Here is a 21,513-nt window from a genome sequence, read left to right as displayed (position 1 = left end):
GATTTTTAATGTTAGAACAGTAGGTTTTACATGTTTTACGTTATTTGGTCTTTTTTTTATTCTTAAATCTGTATTTTTGGGGAAAAATCTACATGTATTTGAAATACTTTATTTATAAATATTTTGTTTTTCCAGTTATCTCTATACATTTTAATCTTAATTTACATTCATAATTAAGATGACATATTTAACATCCAGTTTACATGACATATTTCTGATTAAGTCTGCTTTTTAGATGGAAAGTACATATTTGACCAAGTTTATGCTAAAAATGTGACTATTACTGATTATAAATATTTTTTTGTTTACAGACAAAGCCATTTTATCACTTAGTTTCAAAAACAGTTTACATTGCATATTTCTGATTCTTAACTCAATCTTAATTGGATGGAATGTATTTGATTAGATTTGACTTATACTTCAAATAATTATGCTGGTTTGGTGCTTATAAAACCACCCTCCATTAAACCAGTTTACATATTCAGTCAGTTTATTACATCTCAAACACATCATCAGAAAAAACAATTATAACCCCCCCCCCCCCAAAAAAAAATATTCTGAAATTATACCAGAAGAGAAACCCTGCAGTTTGAGAGAATGTATATATTTAAAAAAAAAAAAGTGTCACATTAGAAGAACAGAAGGGAATCTAATGTGTGACAAATGTGTAGTACTAGTTTGTCCACTTCAGTGTCTGTTTAAAAACACCTGACAGAGTGACTCTGCTGGAGCAAGTCAGCTCAAAAAACATTCTAAAAATTTGGCACCGGTGCAGTTTCCGTTTGTTAAACAAACACTTGTGACGTTGCAATTGCCAAACACAGCGCGCTACACTCTATACGCAATGGCGAGCAACGATGTGAGCAGGAGGAGGATTTCGATGTACAGGAGCACCCAATTGCACTTGGCATCGTCAAACCGTACGTTTGAGCCGATCAGGAGGTCGGAACCTGACAGTGACTGACGACGAGCAGCCAAGTAGCAGCTGTACAACAGAAAAAGAGAGCGGCCACTGTCTCGATGTGACGGTATGTCAAAAGCATGTCTTTTTATACACCCATGGCTTGAAATAATGGCACCCCAGGGGTGACAATATTTTTTAGCACAACTATACGTATAATATATTTATATATGGTTCAGTGACACGGCACAGCTTTTACATAGTATGCAGTATTCCTATATATTGTGTGCCCCTCGCTCGAGTAGCTTTATTACATGCCGGACAGAAAGTCTTCGCCGTGTCTGTTGGCTTGTCATATAGGCAAAAGTACAGACAGTACTGAAAAGTACTGCGTGGGGGTCCCTCACCCCAGTGCATAACCATAATAGAGTCGTAGCACTGCACCGTGGCGGCTGCGAGATTTAGTTCTGTTGAGGTCCCAATGGCCGTAGGAAAAATAGCTGGCACACTACACCTGTGTATCCAATGCTTTCTGCTAAGTCTTTCTCAAAACACGCTGTTTCGAAGTGATCGGCAGTTTGGAATCCTTGCTAGGCACCCATAGCTGATCACGTTTCTTCCCCTGTCGATTGACTTTCCATATCCACTGGTCACATATTCCTTTTTCACTTGGAAAGCCAAAAAAAACTCAACACTGCCTAAACCCTTTGTACAACCAAATGCCACAATAAACCATTGTGAAATCGGTAAATCATACGACAACAAATATACACAGACGGGAACAATAGCACACAACGGCGAATGAACAGGCTGTTTGGCTAGTGTTACGTCACAGCGCCGGATAGAGCCGAAGAATGGCAAGCGCTAGATGCAAAAAAGCAGAAGGCGCATTCTGCATCATATTTATCGATATAACTGCTGTATATCTGCTATATAATCACTTTGAAATGGCAGATGTGGTTTGTAAAGGGGTTCTAGAGTGATCAAGAACATTTTTAACATCTTTGTCCTCTGACTTTTAAGTGACAGCCTGATCTGAAGAGGGGGGGAAAAAAAAAATTTGTATGGAAACTGTTGATGTGATGCAATAGAATTGAGAGGCAAAAACAAAATTACAAAATGGTGTTTTCTAAAATCATCACAAATAACCAATTTTTGGAGAAAAAATCCAGTTACAACATTTTTTACAATTAAGTCAGGATTTTTATGTTCCTTCAATTGTCTGCCTCGTCTTTTTTATTCCTTGTGCACTTTCCCTTTGGGTTTGTCGTCGTACGAAATTCCATATTCGTTGACTCTTGTCTTGTCCACCGGGAAGAGCCTGAGGAAAGGAAAGAGGTTTAGCTATGGTTTCTGCTAGTATGTGTGTGTGTGTTAATGTGTGCCTACCATCGCTGGTAGAGGTAAATGAGAAAGACCACATCATCTCGGAAACAGGCCAGTCGGTGGGACGTCGGCATGGTGATGATGAAGGCAAACACGTCATCGATGAAGGTATTGAATGCCTAACAACGTTATAGTTTTTTATATAAGAAAAACTAGAAATACCAAGAACCCTATAGAAACATGTTGTAAAGTTATGATAATAAAGATCAACTGTCAAAATACCCACGTGAACGTAAATCCAACTGAGTAATCAAATTTGTTAAAAACAAGTCGACTCGTAACTGTGACATTTCCCCTGTTATGACTTCATTCGTGTAACACCATTTTGACTTTATTGTAAAAGAACCAACAACTCAATTTCTCGTAATTCATATTCTTGCTGCATTTATTTTTGTAAAATACATTTTTATAAAATGACTATTTTCATAAAATTGAGCTTGTCAAATTCAGACAATTTTTTTAAAATTCAGACTATTTTTACCATGCTACACATACAATTATGAATTTGTACTCTTAAAACTATTTTCATAAGACTACTCAAAGTTACAACTTTATTCTTGTAAAATTCCAATGTCATTTTCATCCACTTGCAAAATTTTTCAAAACACTATTCTCCATCACATTACTCATAATAATACACCTTTTTAATTGTTTTTAAAACATTACCTTTTCCCCCTCAAAAGTCCAACTTTTTTTTTTATTCTCGTAATTACACCCTTTAATTCTATGACTCCTACAATTATTCTCAAAGTACCACCAATTTACATTATTTAGACAAAAAGTAAAAAAAAATATATTTTTAAAAATATCAATGTGGAAACGTTAGTAATGAGTTGGTACACGTTAATGGCAACTGTGCCCGTGTTCTCACCTTGTACATAAAAGCCTTCCAGGGCAGGTGGGCCACTGACTTCAACTATTGGATGAAGAACGAAATTAGCATTTTTTTAAAGACATATTCATGTCCTACAGTTCATTGCTGAATATTGGTGAGCTCACTTTATAGTTGACAAATAGTTGAGGAAGCATGAAGAGGAAGCCGAATGCATAGACACCTAAAATATAATTGAAAAAAATATGATTAAATAGTGAAGTTTAGTGAGCAAAGCAGATACTGGTCCAAACCTACCATTCACCATACTGTTGATGAGCCACGAGTACCAACTACAACAGACACAAATAAGACATACCATTAGTGAATGCTGAGCGAATGCTTGTGAACGTACAACCTACCCACCTTTTGTATCGCAGGAATATCAGCGCGTACAGGGCTCCTCCCAAGCACAGCGGGTAGAGAAGGTACGAGAGGTACTTCATGGCCTTACAGGGGACACGAGGAATGATCACAATAGGTACACTACTTCAAAATAAGGAAATCAAAGTTTGTTTTTTAGTGGTTGTTACCTGAGTGTCGTACTCTCCTGTTCTTCTCTCAGACTCGTCTAACTTGCCAAACTGCAAAGAAAAACAACATTTTAGTATTTAGTCGATATAATTGATTTTCATCTTAAAGTCTATGGACTTATACACTCTGTCTTTACGAGTAAGTCAATTCAGTGCAGTAGTAGTACAGAGCTTTACAAGTAGTACTTTTAGCACACAGATGTCAACTAGTGCACAGTTTCGCCTCATTGTCCTACCAATGTGACAAAGTTATCCTAGTCGTGTGTATACATGTCATACAGTAGTGGGGAAAAAAACAGTACTAGAAGGACAGTTCTAATAGTGTACCCTTGTGGTCCTACAAGTACAGATATTGTCTTATTGGTGAGGACAAAGGGCATACTAGTACATAGACCTTAAATTGGATAGTAGGGCTATCAAATAAGTCTCATGGCACACAACCAAACAAATGTCAAACAGTATGTACAGTACTGTATACTAAAATAATGACGATGTATTCTCTTTGTCCCCTCCTGGAAGCCGTCAGCTTATCGTGGTGGAGGGGTTTGTGTGTCCCAATGATCCTAGGAGCTAAGTTGTCTGGGGCTTCAAGCCCCTGGTAGGGTCACTCATGGCAAACAGGTCCTAGGTGACGGACCAGACAAAGCAAGGCTAAAAGACTCTCCTCCACACACAGCTTGGCCTCTGGTACCAGTCCTCTCGAGAGGGGTTGGACTCTCTTCCACTCTGGAGTTGCCCATGGTGAGAGGCGCCGAGCAGGTGTGGGTATACTTATTGCTCAGCGGCCCCCCGATCAGTGTTCTGTTATTGGACTTCTGTGCTCATCACGGATTGTCCATAACGAACACCATGTTCAGCATAAGGGTGTCCACATATGCACTTGGCACCAGGACCAATGATCGACTTTGTGGTCGTGTCATTGGACTTGCGGCTGCATGTCTTGGACACTCGGGTGAAGAGAGGGGCGCAGCTGCCAACTGATCACCACCTTGTGGTGAGTTGGCTCCGATGGTGGGGGAAGATGCCGGACCGACGTGGCAGGCCCAAACGTATTGTGAGGGTCTGCTGGGAACGTCTGGCAGAATCCCCTGTCAGGAGTTTCAACTCCCAGCTCTGACAGAACTTTGCTCATGTTCCAGGGGAGGCGGGGGACATAGAGTCCGAGTGGACCATGTTCCGCGCCTCCATTGCTGAGGCGGCCGACCGGAGCTGTGGCCGTAAGGTGGTCGGTGCCTGTCGTGGCGGCAATCCCCGAACTCGTTGGTTGACACCAACTGTGAGGGATGGCGTCAAGCTGAAGGAGGAGTCCTATTGGGCCTTTTTGGCCTGTGGGACTCCTGAGGCAGCTGACGGGTACCGGCTGGCCAAGCGGAATGCAGCTTTGGTGGTCGCTGAAGCAAAAACTCGAGTATGGGAAGAGTTCGGTGAGGGCATGGAGAAAGACTTCCGGACGGCTTCGAGGAAATTCTGGTCCACCATCCGGCGTCTCAGGAGGGGGAAGCAGTGCACCATCAACAGTGTGTATAATGGGGATGGAGCGCTGCTGACCTCGACTCGGGACGTTGTGAGCCGGTGGGGCGAAGATTTCGAAGACCTCCTCAATTCCACCGACATGCCTTCCCATGAGGAAGCGGAGTCTGTGTTCTCTGAAGTGGGCTCCCCTATCTCTGGGGTTGAGGTCACCGAGGTGGTTAAAAAGCTGATTCAGATGCCTCCCGGATGCCTCCCCGGTGAGGTGTTCCGGGCACGTCCCACCGGGAGGAGACCCCGGGGACGACCAAGGACACGTTGGAGAGACTACATCCTTCGGCTGGCCTGGGAACGCCTCTGGATCCCCCGGAAGAGCTGGATGAAGTGGCTGGGGAGAGGGAAATCTGGGCGTCCCTGCTAAAGCTACTGCCCCCGGGGCCCGACCTCGGATAAGCGGTAGAAAATGGATGGATGGATGGTATTCTCTTTATATGAATGGCAACAGGTGGATACCATGGTTGTGCCTTCTGCCACCTAGTGGAAGAGCATTTAATTGTGTTGTGCCTATCACAATATGTTGCAGGAATTGATAAAGATGTGCTATTTGTAGTATATCAAATTTTTTTGTGTGTAAAAGAAATGGATACTTGGGAATCGCGGTAGTAAACGTCATGTTTGTGCCGGTGAACCTACCACAAATGTTGGTTTTCCTCCTTTCCAAAGCACCTGAATCTTAAAGGCCTTCTTCACTTTCCACACCTATAACAAACATCGTCCACATAATAGCCACACAGAAACGCTCCTTAGTGGAAGTTGGGAAAGTCTGCGCCACATGTACAGGGCCAGTTGGAGTGCATTTTTTTTCAAAATAAAATCATCTGCAGACCATTTTAAGAGTAGTGGGATCATAGTTTGAGGTGTATTTACAGTTTAAACTATTTATATATACAATTACTCTTGGTTTTTCAATATTACAACTGCACATCAAAATGCGTCCGCTCACCTCAATGACTGCGCCGATGCCAGCGGGGATGAGGACCAGCAGGCTGGTTTGCTCATCGAACAAGTAGAGGAAGATCACGATGGTGCTGAAGCATCGCCACAGCACTGTCAGGACATCAAATGACATTACTTTTTTCAATTAAAAAACAATGTACATTTAAGTGAAATAGCCACAGAATCACAATCAATGTTTTCCTTACGACAAATAATGACTTTCCTCTTCCCATTAGGAACAACAGTGTAATTGTCAGTTCATAGACAGTTGTTCCCATATGAGTATCATAGTATAATTACAAATAATTGTTTTAGTTTTTAAATCTACAGTAATCGAGTAGAGTAAGTCCCCCTTCATTATGAGTGCACACGTAATATTCCTCTTTTACCATTTTGCCTTTTCCATAAATTAGTTTCTCCAACTTCTGATTGACCAAGATAAGATAATCCTTTCCTGACCCCAAGAGCGGAATTTTAAGTGCTAAAGCAGTACAGGGTAAAGCAGCGCACAGCAGATTGTTTATAAAAAAAAAAAAAAAAAAAAATACATATGTAGTAAAGAACTTTTACAGAAATTTTGTTTCTATATAACATACAATCGCATTAGTTTAAAAAATGTTTTTTATAGCATCATGGCCCCATGGTTAGGGGGTTAAAATATTGCTGTGGCATGCACATGACAGCTTGTGAATGCATTTTAGCACGGGTGAAGAATTTAATTTGAATGTTTTAAATGCACAATTAAAAATTACGTTGTCCTACCCGCTTTGCTTGACATCCCCACCATGCTTTTCTTCTCTTTCCAGAAGCTGATGTCATTCTTGAAGGCCAGGAAGTCAAAAAGCAGCTGAGAAAGGGGACAGCTTTTAAAATATTTTCCATTTAATATGAATTCACCTAATCCAAAACAAGCACAGGCGTCTTGAGATTGAGACTCACATGGAAGGCGGCCACGAAGAAGGTCAAAGCCAGGAAGTACAGGTTGGTGTCAGTGAAGATCCCTTTAATCTCGTCAGCATCCTTCTCCGTGAATCCTGCGAGGGGCAAACGGCGGTGTGAAATGGCAGCATGAGACCGAATGTTTGAGGGTCGTACCAAACTGTTGCAGGGAGTAGACGGCGTCCTGCATGTGGATCCAGAACCTGAGTCTACCCAAGGAGATGGCTTCATAGGAAATGGTAAGAGGGAGCTCCAGGGTGGTACTGTTTATCTCCTATAAACACAACATGAGAGAAAGAGATATATAGAGAGAGATAGATAGATATATATATATATTGTATCTTTAAAAAAACTAAAAGTTTTCATCCATGGTAAAGCGGGAGTATAAACCCCAACTGTCCCATTATAGCCAATTGTTTTTTTGCCAGCGCAGGTATCCAATGAAAATGTATGTATTATGGGGGTCTCCGAAACAAACTTCCAAAACTCACTCAGTAGGAAAAGTTAGTCTGTCATAAGAGAATGCACAAAAACGTCTCAAGGACCCATGTCCAATATAGAATGGGAAGTCACCCATCTCAGTTTGAAGCAGCCATTTTGGGTAAATTCTGAAGATGTTTTTTCTGACGAACTAGAATATATCGCCTGATAGAGCCCCAATTGGAAGTAGGTAGACAGAGGGGTGACACTAAATTACCAAGCTTTTTTGTCTACGCCACCTAATGTGGGCAGAGCTTGGCATCAATGACTATAAAGTTCCCCATGAAAAATGCGGTGCGAGGGCCCATTCTTTGCTGCTTTTGTTGTTGTTGCAGGTGAGTGAATGTCCCTTTTGTGAAAATACAATATCTTTTGAATTAACAGGAAAACAAATGGTGTGGAATTACCAGGAGATCCTTGATGCGGTTGCTGAGTTCGTCAACAAAGAGCAGAGGTAGGTACATCGTCTTCTGGCCAATTTGAAACCTGAAAACAATCTCGTCATCTTATCATTCTCTCTCATATATATATATATATATATATATATATATATATATAGTTGGCTATATTTAAGTCTGCATGGCCTTACGCTCGGAGGTAGCGGCGGACGTCACTCGGAAGGTGTTCCTTGTCGAAAACAAAATAATCGTCCACGATATTGAGCGTCAGGCGGGAGCGCCAGTGCGAGGCGGGCTGGTCTGACAATCCTCCTCCTTTATGTTGTTTGGTCTGGTGGACTTCTTCTGTGATGCCCTGCGGGATTGCAAACATGTAGGCCAACCTACCAATTGGTCTGTCAACGTTAACCTTCATCATCCGTGCATGAGGACACAACACCTGTGTTTGGTCCTCTCGGGAAATGAGGGAAATTTCGGGTGGCTTGGGCACCATGTAGGCAGTGAGCTGGGCCGCCAGGTGCACCTGGTGCGGGTCTTGCCATGGGTTGACGCCGGCCTGGTGGATGAACACCAGTGCGTACAGCGTCCCGTTGTTACGAGTCTTCTTGGGTAACGAGACGTTGACAGTCCTGTAGAAGAGACGAACAATCAGTTACGCCATCAAGTCAAAGAATTTGTTTTAGTAAGCAGTCAATCTGCTGTGCAAAAGTGCACACATGTTGCAAAACTCTGCTTTGCCGGGCTCTCTGTGATAGAAAAACATGGCTAAACATTGAATCTACTGTTACACGATGATGGAGACCGGCTCGAGAAAGGTCCTTTTACAACTGCCTGTCATCGGTGTAACACCGCGTCATTTTTTTCCCATCACAGGTAAAAGGAGACAATCAGGACCTACAAACCTCTCAAACTTTTCTTTAATGTTAAAATTCTCCTCCTTGTGGATGAGGGTGTGTCCCCTATCTGCATTGGGCCGCAGTGCCGTGTAGACACTCATCTAGAAGAAGCACACAAATGACAATCACAAAAACATAAAAGTCTTTCAGTCACAGTTAAGATAATGCATTCCTGACCTGGAGCTCAGGGGCGCCTGCCAGGAAGGGTAGGATGCAGTCGGTGCTGCCGGGCCGCTCACAGGGTTTGGTATACACAATGCCGTACATCACCCAGCAGGTGTGCACCACATACACCACGAACACGCCCACCACCAGGGTGGTGAATGACGACTTCAGGAACATGGCGGTTTGGTGTGTCCTGGGCTAGTTGCACAGCTGGGCCATATCAAACTGGATGCCAACTAACCGCAGCTACAACAACAAGGACATTGCAAACCTGCTCATCTGGTTTTGTCATTGTTAGTTTCAATAGCTTAAATAAAGCATTGATTTGGATCATTTTCCAGACACATCAGTGCAGAATTAAACCAAGCATTAACTCTCATCCCAAAAAAAAAACCCAAAAAGGTTTCTCTGCTCTACAACGTTCTGTTAAGACTTTTGGAAATACTATCTGCTAGTCAACGCAACGGCATGCTCCAGAAGGAAAATTAAAAATTTCTTGCGATCAAAAAGCGCTACTGCAGAGCGAGCATTCATGTGTGCCCTTGTGTCAGGCTTCTTTCTAGTACTGAGAACCTTTCCACTCATGTAAACATTATGCCAACAAAAAAAATTACTTTGTCTATTCAGCAATAAAATGTTGCAGCTTCTGAATGATCAAAACACAAAACCCTCTTTTCAATATAGGATAGGAGCTGTGTTTTGTGTGCAAAAAACAGGGAGATGCCAAGCCAGGCTGCCGTCCTCCTCGCTATCCCTAATCAAGCGGCCAACCCTGAAAAGATACATACGGCTCGCTACTTGAAGTCACCATGAAAGGAGGGGGAAAAACGAATGAGAATATGTGCTGATGTAGTTTGCTTTGCTTAAAGATATTAGTAAAATGTCAATGGTTGTGTTGTAGTCTGGAACTAAGGATGAGTGGGGTCTCGTGAACTCTCAATAATTGCTATATTGGCTACAAACTATCAGTCCATATCGAACTCGTGTGTTCCCGTTGATGAATTAGACGAAATGATATGACTGAAGTAATTTCGCAAAATTTTCCATCTGTCTTGTGTGAGCTTGTGAATAATATGGAGTCATTTTACATGGGAGATAGATTGACCGGAAGAACGACAGCTGGATTAGTCTTTAAAACCGCAAGTCTGTGGCATAAACCCTGAGGAATGTCTTGCTTCTCAGAATCGGTTGTCTTCGTCGTTAGGGTTCCCTGGTTCACCTTCCTCCATGTTGCGGCTATGATTGTTTTTTTTTTTTTTAAAGTTTAAGTCACCAAGATCTCCGTCAATCAAGAGCTTACCTTTAGTATTGTCATCTGCAGAGGTTGATAAACAAGCCTATTTTGACAAAGTGAGTAGAACGTACTGATATATTTTCAAAATATAGCGGGGAGGGTAAAAAGTCGTCAGAAAAATAAATACTCGTTACAGATACCTGAAAAAGCTACTTAAGTACAGTAATGAATTATTTCTACTTCGTTACCTCCTACCACTGCTTGGAACTAAAACAAAGTACGAAACCATAGCACAGTATGCAATCGCAACAAAACTATCAGATGCGCGTTTACAACATGAGTAAGCAAAACGATTTGAAATGTGTCAAAACTTCGGTAGTCGACTCTCGTTACGTGTACTGTTTGTTCTCATGTTGTCCACACACACACACACACACACACACACACACACACACACACACACACACACACACACGTGTGTGTTGATAAAGGCAAACATTGTTTTAATTCAAACTAACCAGTGTAGAAAGTGTCAGCTGTCCGCGACACTCGCGGCTCTCTCATAGGCTGGCGACTCGTCTTTCGTCCACTTTACGGATCCCCAACCGTCTAACTCACCGCAACGACATGGTCTCCTTAAACATCCGCTGCAAGGGCCTCGGCTGCGCGTCCAAATATTAGGCAGACGTGACCCCTTTCCAGGCGCCGCTCCATCCAAGAGAGCAAACAAAACACGTCTGTTGTCGTAATGTGGGTTTACGCTACTTCCGGTATCCACTTCCTGGTTGGGGATTTTAATGGGATTTTGTCGGGTTGGTTAACGCGAGAAATAGCGAGATTACAACTCGAACAAACGTCAGCATGGAGCAACTATGTTGTAAATCACGCGTTTTGATCTGCAAAATAAATGTTAGCAATTTACGTTCAAACAGCAGTCTAGAAGTGCTTAAAGTTTGTCGTTACCGCCTTATATTGCCACGAAAGGTAACTTGTACTTTTTAAGTATGTACGCAACAAGATAGTTGGGATAGGCTCCAGCACGCCCGCGACTCCAGTGAGGATAATATATATATAATATATATATATATATATACATACATATGTATAATATATATATACATATGTATATATATATAAATATATATACATGTGTATATATATATATATATATATATATATGTATATATATATATATATATATATATATATATATATATATATAGTATATAGTATCCTCACTAGAGTAGCGGGTGTGTTGGAGTCTATCCCAGCTATCTTGTCGTCACTAAATGTCCCTTTAGATAACGTCGTTAGTGTACAGTACTTCGTAATACGGTATGGGAATATTGTAAATATTGTAAATTTTACTTTAGTGTTTTGAGACTGACTTCAATCCGTGCGTAGAACCATTTCGAGTTATATCTTGCTTGAAAGACTCAAGTTTAAAAATGCCGTGACCCGGATTCGAACCGGGGTTGCTGCGGCCACAACGCAGAGTACTAACCACTATACGATCACGGCTGATGAACTGGCGATGGTTTTTAAACATGGACATTACGTCATCCGCAAACCTGCATTGCTATTTGGCATCCAAAAAAAGCTTTGCAAAAATACCAATTCAGTATTCACAGTAACTTTTTTTTTTATTTGTTGAATTTTATTAATGGAAACCATGGACTGCGGTTAGTACAAATGGTTAGGCTTGCGGCAACGGCAGCGCCCCGAGACGACGAGGGAAATACTTTGATTTTTGCTGCTTTTATACTGTGTGGCGTACATAACGCCACAGCATCGACAAATTCCAAATCTTCCCAAACTAGATTTTTGTCATAGTACTGATCTAGCAATGTGCTACAGAGCTTCCAGTCTCCCGCAAAATACAAAGAAGAAGAAACCATATTAGCAGAAGTAGTTGATGTGGTAACTACATTTTGGTTGCAAAAAACCAAAAATGTTTTCCCCGACTTTATGACTCTGTGACTTGTGAGACGCGTGTGTGAAACACAATACAACCACTTGCAATATTGAAATACAATATTCAGACACCGCTTTTAACGTGTCGCAAAGCACCAAGCACAGTGACTCTGACTGTTGTCTGCATGATTTGTGCAAATTTGGGGTCCAATGTCTTTGCTTACTCATTTTGGAGCAGTCTTGAGGAAAATGAGCTTATTTACAGTATGTTGATATTACCATTGAAATACGACTAGCCAGGCGTCATGCCATGTAAAAACAGTTAACTTGACTTTTAGCTGCGCCTTTTATAGTTGACTGACCTGACAACAGCATGATTTGTCTATTGACCTTTACACATTTTGGGTGAAAATATGCTTATTTTGAAAAATAAGCCTGTCACAGGCAGAATAAATTATTCCAATTTATTTAGGATAGCTCCTTGAGATGCAGCATCTCGTCTTCGAGAGGGTCCCAGCACAAATACAGAACATAAATTACAACCATACACAAAATGCAGTTAGCCCATTCTAGTTCTCAGTGGCTCAGTCAGTTCTTCTGCTTTGCTATGCGATGCTAACTTCACAAACAAAATCTTCTCTGGATGTTTATTAATTTTCCAACGATGCAGACATGATGCTACGGCATTTCGTTCTTTAGTTCTTATAACAACACAAAATGTCACAATGCCGTGACCCGGATTCGAACCGGGGTTGCTGCGGCCACAACGCAGAGTACTAACCACTATACGATCACGGCTGATGACTTAGTGTGGTGCAGACGGCTCCATCATTCAGCTACCGTGCCAACTTCTAATGACACCAAGATGTTATAAGATGGCGCCAAAGCAATACCTTTATTATACACAGGGTTTTGACCTTAGCACAAAAGACTATGGGGGGAATACTGCACTTCCAAAGCATCTAAATGCATTATCTCTATGCTTCTTACAGCCACCGCTGAGCATATTTGAATTGCACTGTATCTGGGTGTTTTTTAATATTATATAGCTTGTTGCCTTTTAGTTGGTGGCTATGCGACTGGTCAGCAATAAAGAACATTGGGGCTGATTTTGCATCACTAAGCAAGTCTTTATGACCACTTCAAATGCCATGTGTGCTTGTAATGTTACGTTTGTGTAACGCAAATTTAGCTCAGCATTCACATCCTAGCAGGTGAACTTTTCAGAGCAAGGTTGTACGCCATGATCGTATAGTGGTTAGTACTCTGCGTTGTGGCTGCAGCAACCCTGGTTCAAATCCGTGTCATGGCGTTATAATAAAACTTCTTGGAAAAAATAGTTGTCATGTCACACTCTTTAAACACATTTGGACTAATTAAAACACATTTTCAAACACAAATCACATTTGAGGCGGTTGATGACTGATTAGCACATCAGCCTCACAGTTCTGAGGACTGGGGTTCAAATCCCAGCTTTGTGGAGTTTGCATGTTCTCCCCCTGCCTGCGTGGGTTTTCTTTGGGTACTCCGGGTTCCTCCTACATCCCCAAAACATGCTGGGTAGATTAATTGAAGGCTCTAAATTGCACATAGGTGTGAATGGTTGTTTGTTTATATCTGCCCTATGATTGGCTGGCAACCAGTTCAGTGTGTACCCTGCCTCCTGCCCGCAGTTGCTGGGAGAGGCTCCAGCAAGCCCGCGACCCTAGTGAAGATAAGCGGCACAGAAAATGGATGGAATTCATATTTGAACACCCACACATTTTCCAAGCATAAAATACATACAAAATACTGTACAGTATTGAAAAGTGCTGTGTGGTGTGAATACCTCTAGGTGGTACTAATGCTCAGGGTATCATGTTCAAAAGCAGGTTTTTATGTTGAGCGTCGACATAGATCTTGTCCTGCGTTCTCAATACAACGCCACCGTAACACCGTCTATCCCGAAGCATATCCGGGAGTTTTATCTTCTGGTGCTACCAGAAGCCTTTGAAGATGCAGGATGCTTGGGGGCCATCGTAGGGTTTAGAACAAAACTAAAAGTGTACAATCTTAGAATGCGTGATGTGATCAGCAGCCAATCAGAGCGCAAGAGAATAACACTCTAGCCAGACTGCTTAAATGTTATTAATTAAATTCGAGTTTTGTATGTTATAAATTCTATTTAGTTTTTTGAGTTAGCATCACAGGAGCAATGGAAGTATTGTTAAATGCGACAAAAACAAGCAATTATTTTGGATATGCTGGATTCTCAGCATGTTTGTCTAATCTGAAAATCAAACAAACAAACAAACACACATACAGCTCAGTTTGTTGTTTGTATGTTTTCATTCGTTATCATTAGATAATTTAGCATTTTTTTTGTCAGTCACTTCACAACGTTAGCAAAGCTATGGATACTGCTTTACTTTTGTACTCAAGTTCATTTCAGTCTGTTTTTTACTTCTACTTAGGTAAACGAGTGGATCAGTACTTCTACATTTACCAGTTTTTTTTAAACAAGTATCTGTTCTAGTAAAGTACAGAGTGTGAGTACTTTTTCCACCTCTGTGTCAGCAGAGGCGTCTAATCAAATGTGCTGATGTTACCCCTATGCTGGCCACAGCCACTAGGGGGTATAGTTGCATCGTATCTGGGGTTTGCCAAAATACATTAACATGTGATCCAGTCCTTATTCGTTTATGTTTTAGGCTTTTCATCCTGGCGACCTTTTCTAGCTATAGAAAATCATTTTTGATGCTTTACCCAGAATATTTCCAAGCAGGCCAGAGAATGTGAAAAGTAAGAAAAGCAGGTAAAAGTAAAAAAAACAAAAAACTCTTTGGTGTGCTGCCGAGCCTTTGGGCAGAAGAGGGAATGTCAAGAACAGTGCGAGAGTGTAAAAAGTGCAAAGCAGAATGGCAGAATTTCAAAGATAGGAGAAGGGCACAACCCCCCACCTCCAACCGACGCATCCGTCGCCCGTCTGCTTGTCAGAAGTGATAAAAAGGCCTCAGCCGCTCCCCGTCCCAGTGATGTACTTCCCGCCTCCCCTCGGGATACCTGAGTCAAATACATGAACCAAATTGCAGAGTTTCCGCTCCCCTGCGAGACGGCAGACAGGTGGAGATCCTCGGGCACATTCCTTTTTTCCGACTTTGAGGCAAAAAGGTGACAACGCTTGGGCTGTCGGGCCCTCTCAGCTCGGAAAGTCATCACGGCGGAATTTCGCCCGCCCGTCACCATTTACACGTCATGCTCATAAAACATCTGTCTTAACGGGCCCTTTGATGAGGTGCGCTCATTGCGGTTTTACAGAATATTAATCACACTGACACAGTTAATACATGGAAGAAATATAACGGTACTACTTGTATAAGGTCATATGTGCTGGTCTACACAAGCACTGTCAACTGGGTGACTGAAATATAATTTAAAATTGAATATATTGCATGATGCTCTTCTGATAATATACAGCGGTCCCCTGCAAATTCACAATTCACTACTTGTGAACTTGCCTATTCGAATTTTTTATTTTTTTAATGGAAACTATTCTCTGTTATTTGCTGAAAAATTAACCTTTTCACTTTTTTGTGCTCAGGTCAAAGCTCTGTCTGAGATAAAAGTAGTGCTTTGGCAGTATCTTGTGGCAACTTGGTGCCAAGGACCTATCCTGAAATGAGGGGATTTAGCCAGCCCGTAGCCCGGTCTCTTAGAAAAGTAGCGCTTTGCCGCCATCTTGTAGCAGCTAAAGGCAATTTAGGGGGGCCTCAAGTACTGGTCTTGGTCCCTAACACTGAACTTACAATCCTGTAACGTGATTACGATAATATATTATTGTAATTTAACATAGAACAGTATAAATTATTACTCGTAATATTGCTGCTCACTTCAACATAGTTCCTTGACACCAGAATTCCACACGATGGCGGCAGAGTAATACTTTTATATTAGACAGCTTTGGCCTGATGTTGCACGGTGATGACTGGTTAGCACATCTGCCTCACAGTTCTGAGGACCTGGGTTCAAATCCGCCTTCGCCTGTGTGGCGTTTGCATGTTCTCTGGGTTCAGGATGTACCCTGCCTCTTACCCAAAGATAGCTGGGATGGGCTCCAGCACGCCCGTGACCCTCGTGAGGAGAAGCAGTATGGAAAATGGATGAATGGTATTTTACAGACAGCATTTTCACCCTTGGATAAAAACTTTTTTTTAACCTCCTCTCTAAATGACCTGGTCCATCTGTTGGTTTAAAAAATTAAAAGTTTGCCCATGACTCCTGACTTTGAGTCTTTACATTTTTGGAAAGTGGGAAGAGGTCAGACAGTTCCCGTTAATAATAATTTTTTTTTTCACATGTGAATTATAGTCTATAATCTTTTTACGTCTCTTTCCTTTCCACCTTCACTGCTGTACTGCATTGAAAAAGGAATCAAAAGCCCAATACATCCTCCTTTGCTTTCCCTTCATTCTCATTCTGCACTTCCCTCTGTCGTATCTGTCACTCTTTTCTCATTTACCCGTCTCCATTTGCCCCGTTACCCGCGGTCTTCTTTCCCAATGATTAAACAATGCCGCCGCCCTCGCGAGACCAAACTATTCTTTTTAATGCCTCCTGTCTGTCCCTTCCTCGCCCCACTCTCCTGCCTGCCTTTTGGAATCTTTAACCTCTCACCATCCGTCTCGCCTTGTCGCCGTCATAATTTCTCTCTCCCTCTCCGTCCTTCTCTCTGCAGCCTCCTGTTACTGTTGCCTCGTGATTGAGTGAGTTGAGAAGTTAGTCGTCTTCTGCCGTCCTCTAAAGTAACACGTACAGAGACCTGACCTTGCCTGTGCACAGTCATCTATTGGACCTTAGAGGCTTTTGGAGCTCTTGCTTAATATATGTATGTAATGAATGTACATAAGTATATATGTATCTGTCATTCTGTCTGTCTGTCTGTGAAGCTAGCGTGACACTGTATGCTATGGACAAAAGTTTTGAGACAGATTGGCCAGGTCATTCGTCGATGAGGTAATTAAAAAAACTACAATTTGCATGTAAAATATGGAAAATACAGTAATTTATTTTAAGAATAAAATAATTAATTTATCATTGATAATTATTGTAATTATAATTAACTAACCAATTAATTCATAACATAAATAATGATTGTTATGTACATTGTTTTACAATTCATTTACTTTTTATTTTATTATTTACAATAAATCTACTGAACATTTATTTAATGATGATGGTGAACCATTTTTTTGTATTTTTTATTTTAATAGTAAAATCACAATTTATTCTCAATTTTATTTTACTATTGACAATTATTGTAATTATTATTAACTAACCAATTAATGTGTGGCACGGTGGAGCTGGTTAGCACATCTGCCTCACAGTTCTTAGATTCTGAGTTCTAAGGAAAAATCAGCAAAATTGACGCAACAAATATTTTAGGCCGGAATACATGGGCTAGACGTGGCCCACGAGCCATACTTTACCCAACCCCTCAGCAAGTAAACCCTTTAGCTTCCTCGGAATCCATCCATCCATTTTCAACACCGCTTATCCTGGTTTGGGTCACGGGGTGTTGGAGCCTATCCCAGCCAACTTTGGGCAAAAGACAGACTGCACCCTGGTTGCCAGTCAGTCGCAGTGCACATATAGACACGGACAACCATTTGCGCTCACATTCACACTGTCACTGAGTGGGAACTGAACCAACACTGCCCGCACCAAAGTCAGGCGAGTGTACCACTACACCATCAGTGACTCCCTTGGAATCTTAATTCTTAATCTTCATAAGGTGTTTTGTGTAAATGCACTCGGCATATTCGCAGTTTGGCATTTGCAAATTTACATATTTGTTATAAAACACTTTTTGTTGGTGGGTCTGTGTGAGTATCTTAGAATGATCTGTAGCCGACAGCAGCTCTTCCTCACATTGACCTGGATGCGAAGGTCACCGTTTGACGAGATGTCAATTAGCCATCTCTTCCTTGTAGAGGGAAAACAGGGCCATGATAGACGTTGTCTCATTTGACTGGACAAAAAACACACACACACACATATACTGTATGCAAAGTCACCTCAAAAGCAGGAACTGCAAAACCAGCAAAAAAAAGTTTGTGACCCTGTCAATCACTGACACTTACTATTATGTATTAATGTGATAGTTTAATACATGCAACCTTTCCTCCTTAAAGTGAACATATTATGTAAATTGAATTTTTAATAGTTTGTGTAGAAATAGTTGGTTCCCTGGGGTGCTTGCCCACCCATCAAGCGTGAAACTACTCAACCGAAGTAAATCTTTTGTTAGTTGTCTATTTCTGAAATTGTGTGAGTGAGCCATTTTGAATTCTGCTGATCAAACTTTTCCATCCATTGAAAAGGTTCTTGTTCAGGCGGTACACCTCGTCATATATTGGGTTGCAGGTACATTTCGTCAAGAAGAAGAAGTCGCTAAAAACGGCAACACGGAGTAGCCCTTGCTTTGTTGTAACACCCTATTGCCGCCCCTCCCTCATTGTCATGGCAATGAAAGCCATATTCGGCATTTGCATTACACCGTAACGCCCCCCCAAAACCAAGTTATTTCAACCAGAGAGTTACTAGTAGATTTTACGGACAGTGAACCCCTCACATAGTCTTGGCTCGGCATTTGCAAATTCATATAACTTTGGCACCATCGTGTGACATCTTGGTGTGAAGGAACAATGTTGAAGTCAAATGACCTCATCTCTTCATTGAGACACAAATACGAGTAGTGCTTTGCCACCATCTTGTGCCATCTTTGTGCCAAGGAACTATGTTGAAGTGAATAAAGGTGCTTCATTTTGACAGAAGTAGTGCTTTGCCGCCATCTTGTGGAATCTCGGGGCCAAGGAACTACATTGAAGGTAATTGAAGCACTTTATTTAAACAAAAGTAGCATTTTGCTGTCATCTTGTGACATCTTGGTGCCAAGGAACTATATTGAAGTCAATTGAGGAGCTTTATTTACACAAAAGTAGTGCTTTGCGGCCATCTTCTGACATCTTTGTAGCCAAGGAATTATGTTGATGTGTGTTGAGGGGTTTCATTTAGACAAAAGTAGTGCTTTCGTAAGATTGTGCGGGATGTGCAGGCAATTATTAACCTGTTTAGGGGGGCGTCATTTACAGATTTTTGCTTTTTGCTGCAGGGCCAAGTCCCTATCCCCTGCGAATAGATATATGCTGTAATTCTTTATTTTTTGTGTATTTTGACATAAGAATGTCAAAGAAAGAGAGGGTTGATGCAATAGGTAATACGATTGGTGTTTTCCACATTGTTGGTTTGAAAGAATTACGCTCAAGTTTGGTGTCAAAAGTGGGATTGCAACCAGGGAAGGAGACATGAAACCAAAGTTCTTGCCATGTCCATTCACAACAATAAATTCATCTACTTGGCACTCTTGCACAATGTGTATGTGTGTGTTTTGAGGTCTCCCTCCCCAGGGTCCGAACTGATGGACCACTGCGGGTACGTTGTGGAGATGAAAGGAACTCTCGGAAGTCATCTCACGCTATGGATTCTGGGTTAGTGGCGCGAGATCCGAGCACATCCCCGTCTCGGGGCTGAAAGGCGGCTTTCATCCCTTAACCTCCATCAGCCGCCCGTCTTTTTGTCCCCCGAGTTTCTTTTTGCCCTCGCCCGCTCTTGTTCGCTCTTTTGTTGCCCAGTTCATAGTTTTCCACTTTGATTTTTTTTTTAATGCACATTTCCTGGTTTCATTTGCATTCCCTTCCTTCTCCTTCCTTTCCTCCCCTACTCACTTTTTTTTTGCCCATCCTTTTCCCCTCAGCTTTTCTCCTCCTTCTCCTCCACTCAACTCATCCTTCTCTTTGCTCTTCACTGCGAACATGAAATGATCAAAGTGCCTATTCTGGCCATGACAGTTCAATTTTACCAGGGCACATCATGTCCACACAACACACATACACATACTTATACACGTGCAAAGGAGTGAGGCAAGTTGCTATCTGCTTGTAATCTCTTTGAAAATAAGGGCAAAAATCAACCATGAACCAACATCAAACATTCGCAGTTAAGCTGCTCTCAGATAATCAATTCAGGAAAATACAAGTCTAAAGTATGTAAATGTCCATTCGTCACAAAGCTGATCATTATTATACTGCAGATCACGTTTGATGCTTACTGTTTTTCGTGTAAGAATTTATCTTAATTGTTCAGTTATGTATGTATGTATTATGTTAAATCATGACTTCCTTAATTAGTAAATTTTATTGTTTATTTTATTAATTCATCTTGTTTGTTCATTTATATGCTGTACGTATAGATAGTATTTAATAATTATGTAAACACAAAATTATCATTTTTAATGTTTATTTTAGATTTATATTTATATTCTTTGTTAGTTTTTGTATGTTACTTGTAGCAAACTTATTTTTTCAGTTATAGTATGTATTTATTAATAAAGTAACATTATTTTTAATTTCCTAAATGAATGTTAATGTATTTTAGATTTTATTTAAAGTGTTATTTTTGTTATTTGTTTTTGAATTATTTGATCTTATTTGTTCATTTAATGTATGTTTTTTATTAATCATGTAAAATTAGTTAAAATTTCCTGAATACTGTAATTATGAATTTTAAAGTATTTTAAAATTTTTATTTTTGCTATTTGTTTTTATTTCTTATATTCATTGATTAGTTTTTTTTATGTGTCTCTCAGCATTTACTTGATATATACAATATACTGTACTAAAGAAAAAGTGCAGTTCTTCAGCTATCGCATTTTTTTTTCTGAAATAGTAGCGGTCCTTCTATTAGATGCCGGGCCCCAATTAAGACAAATAAAGGCCAAACCCAAATTGATACTCCTTTCTCCCACCCTCCACCCCAACCACTAACTAATTATATCAGTTCAACGACAACCAGTCAGTACTGTTGAACTCTTTTGCTAACCAAAACAGCAGCACATAATACTTTGTATTTAGTTTTATACAGCATTTTCACCTGACCTAACATGCAGGTAACATTGTTTCATATCATTCAAAAACAAATAAAGGCTTCCCCCTGATAGACCTCTTACCTCATCAACATGAATTAAATTCCTACCAAAGTACAGACTCCTTCACTTTCGTGCGTCTCGGAGACTTTTAAAAATGTACGCGGTGTCTTTCCAATAGACATCAAGCTGTTGGAATTAGTATGCGTGCCCATTCAGTCATACTGCACCACTTGTAAACTCAGCATGTGGGCTTTCTTCACAAGATGTGCGTTGTTTTTTTCCTCACTCTCCTCCTCCACCTCCTTTTCTGTTTGCACTCTTTCCCCCATCCTTCCATCCACCTGTCCGTCCATCCGTCTGTCCTCTGT

At 41.0% G+C, this 21,513-nt stretch overlaps 1 protein-coding gene and 2 non-coding genes across 7 annotated transcripts; all 3 read right to left on the bottom strand.

The window, feature by feature from the left end:
• Nucleotides 1-577: 577 nt before the first annotated feature.
• On the bottom strand, nucleotides 578-11,048 carry clptm1l (CLPTM1 like). Of its 5 annotated transcripts, none has more exons than XM_061760011.1 (18): nucleotides 10,788-11,048; nucleotides 9,048-9,281; nucleotides 8,877-8,971; nucleotides 8,414-8,603; nucleotides 8,166-8,329; nucleotides 7,984-8,062; nucleotides 7,253-7,370; nucleotides 7,097-7,191; nucleotides 6,920-7,004; nucleotides 6,165-6,268; nucleotides 5,855-5,920; nucleotides 3,692-3,742; nucleotides 3,525-3,607; nucleotides 3,417-3,451; nucleotides 3,287-3,342; nucleotides 3,159-3,203; nucleotides 2,291-2,406; nucleotides 578-2,222 (listed from the first exon to the last, which is right to left on the bottom strand). In XM_061760011.1, the coding sequence occupies exons 2-18, from the start codon at nucleotides 9,210-9,212 to the stop codon at nucleotides 2,138-2,140; spliced, it is 1,632 nt and encodes a 543-aa protein (XP_061615995.1). In that variant the 5' UTR covers nucleotides 9,213-9,281; nucleotides 10,788-11,048; the 3' UTR covers nucleotides 578-2,137. The 5 variants fall into 5 exon arrangements, with proteins under 5 accessions (XP_061615995.1, XP_061615997.1, XP_061615996.1 ...); XM_061760013.1 differs by having other exon boundaries at nucleotides 8,465-8,603; XM_061760012.1 differs by having other exon boundaries at nucleotides 10,888-11,047.
• A 670-nt stretch (nucleotides 11,049-11,718) lies between these two features.
• On the bottom strand, nucleotides 11,719-11,790 carry trnah-gug (transfer RNA histidin (anticodon GUG)). Its single transcript has one exon. It is a non-coding gene; the product is annotated as a tRNA-His (tRNA).
• A 1,119-nt stretch (nucleotides 11,791-12,909) lies between these two features.
• On the bottom strand, nucleotides 12,910-12,981 carry trnah-gug (transfer RNA histidin (anticodon GUG)). The gene has a single exon. It is a non-coding gene; the product is annotated as a tRNA-His (tRNA).
• Between the last annotated feature and the right edge of the window lie 8,532 nt (nucleotides 12,982-21,513).

Source organism: Phyllopteryx taeniolatus, chromosome 21 (genome assembly GCF_024500385.1).
Source record: "Phyllopteryx taeniolatus isolate TA_2022b chromosome 21, UOR_Ptae_1.2, whole genome shotgun sequence".
NCBI classification, from domain to species: domain Eukaryota; kingdom Metazoa; phylum Chordata; class Actinopteri; order Syngnathiformes; family Syngnathidae; genus Phyllopteryx; species Phyllopteryx taeniolatus.
Note: the sequence above shows the minus strand (reverse complement) of the source record. Positions and strands in the feature narration are given on the sequence as shown.

Coding starts and splice junctions, on each gene's coding strand:
- clptm1l (XM_061760011.1), bottom strand. CDS start 9,212: ATGTTCCTGAAGTCGTCATTCACCACCCTGGTGGTGGGCGTGTTCGTG. Junction 8,063..8,165: donor GTCCGCCGCTACCTCCGAGC/GTAAGGCCATGC, acceptor GATTGTTTTCAG/GTTTCAAATTGGCCAGAAGA. Junction 3,204..3,286: donor AACTATTTGTCAACTATAAA/GTGAGCTCACCA, acceptor TTCATCCAATAG/TTGAAGTCAGTGGCCCACCT.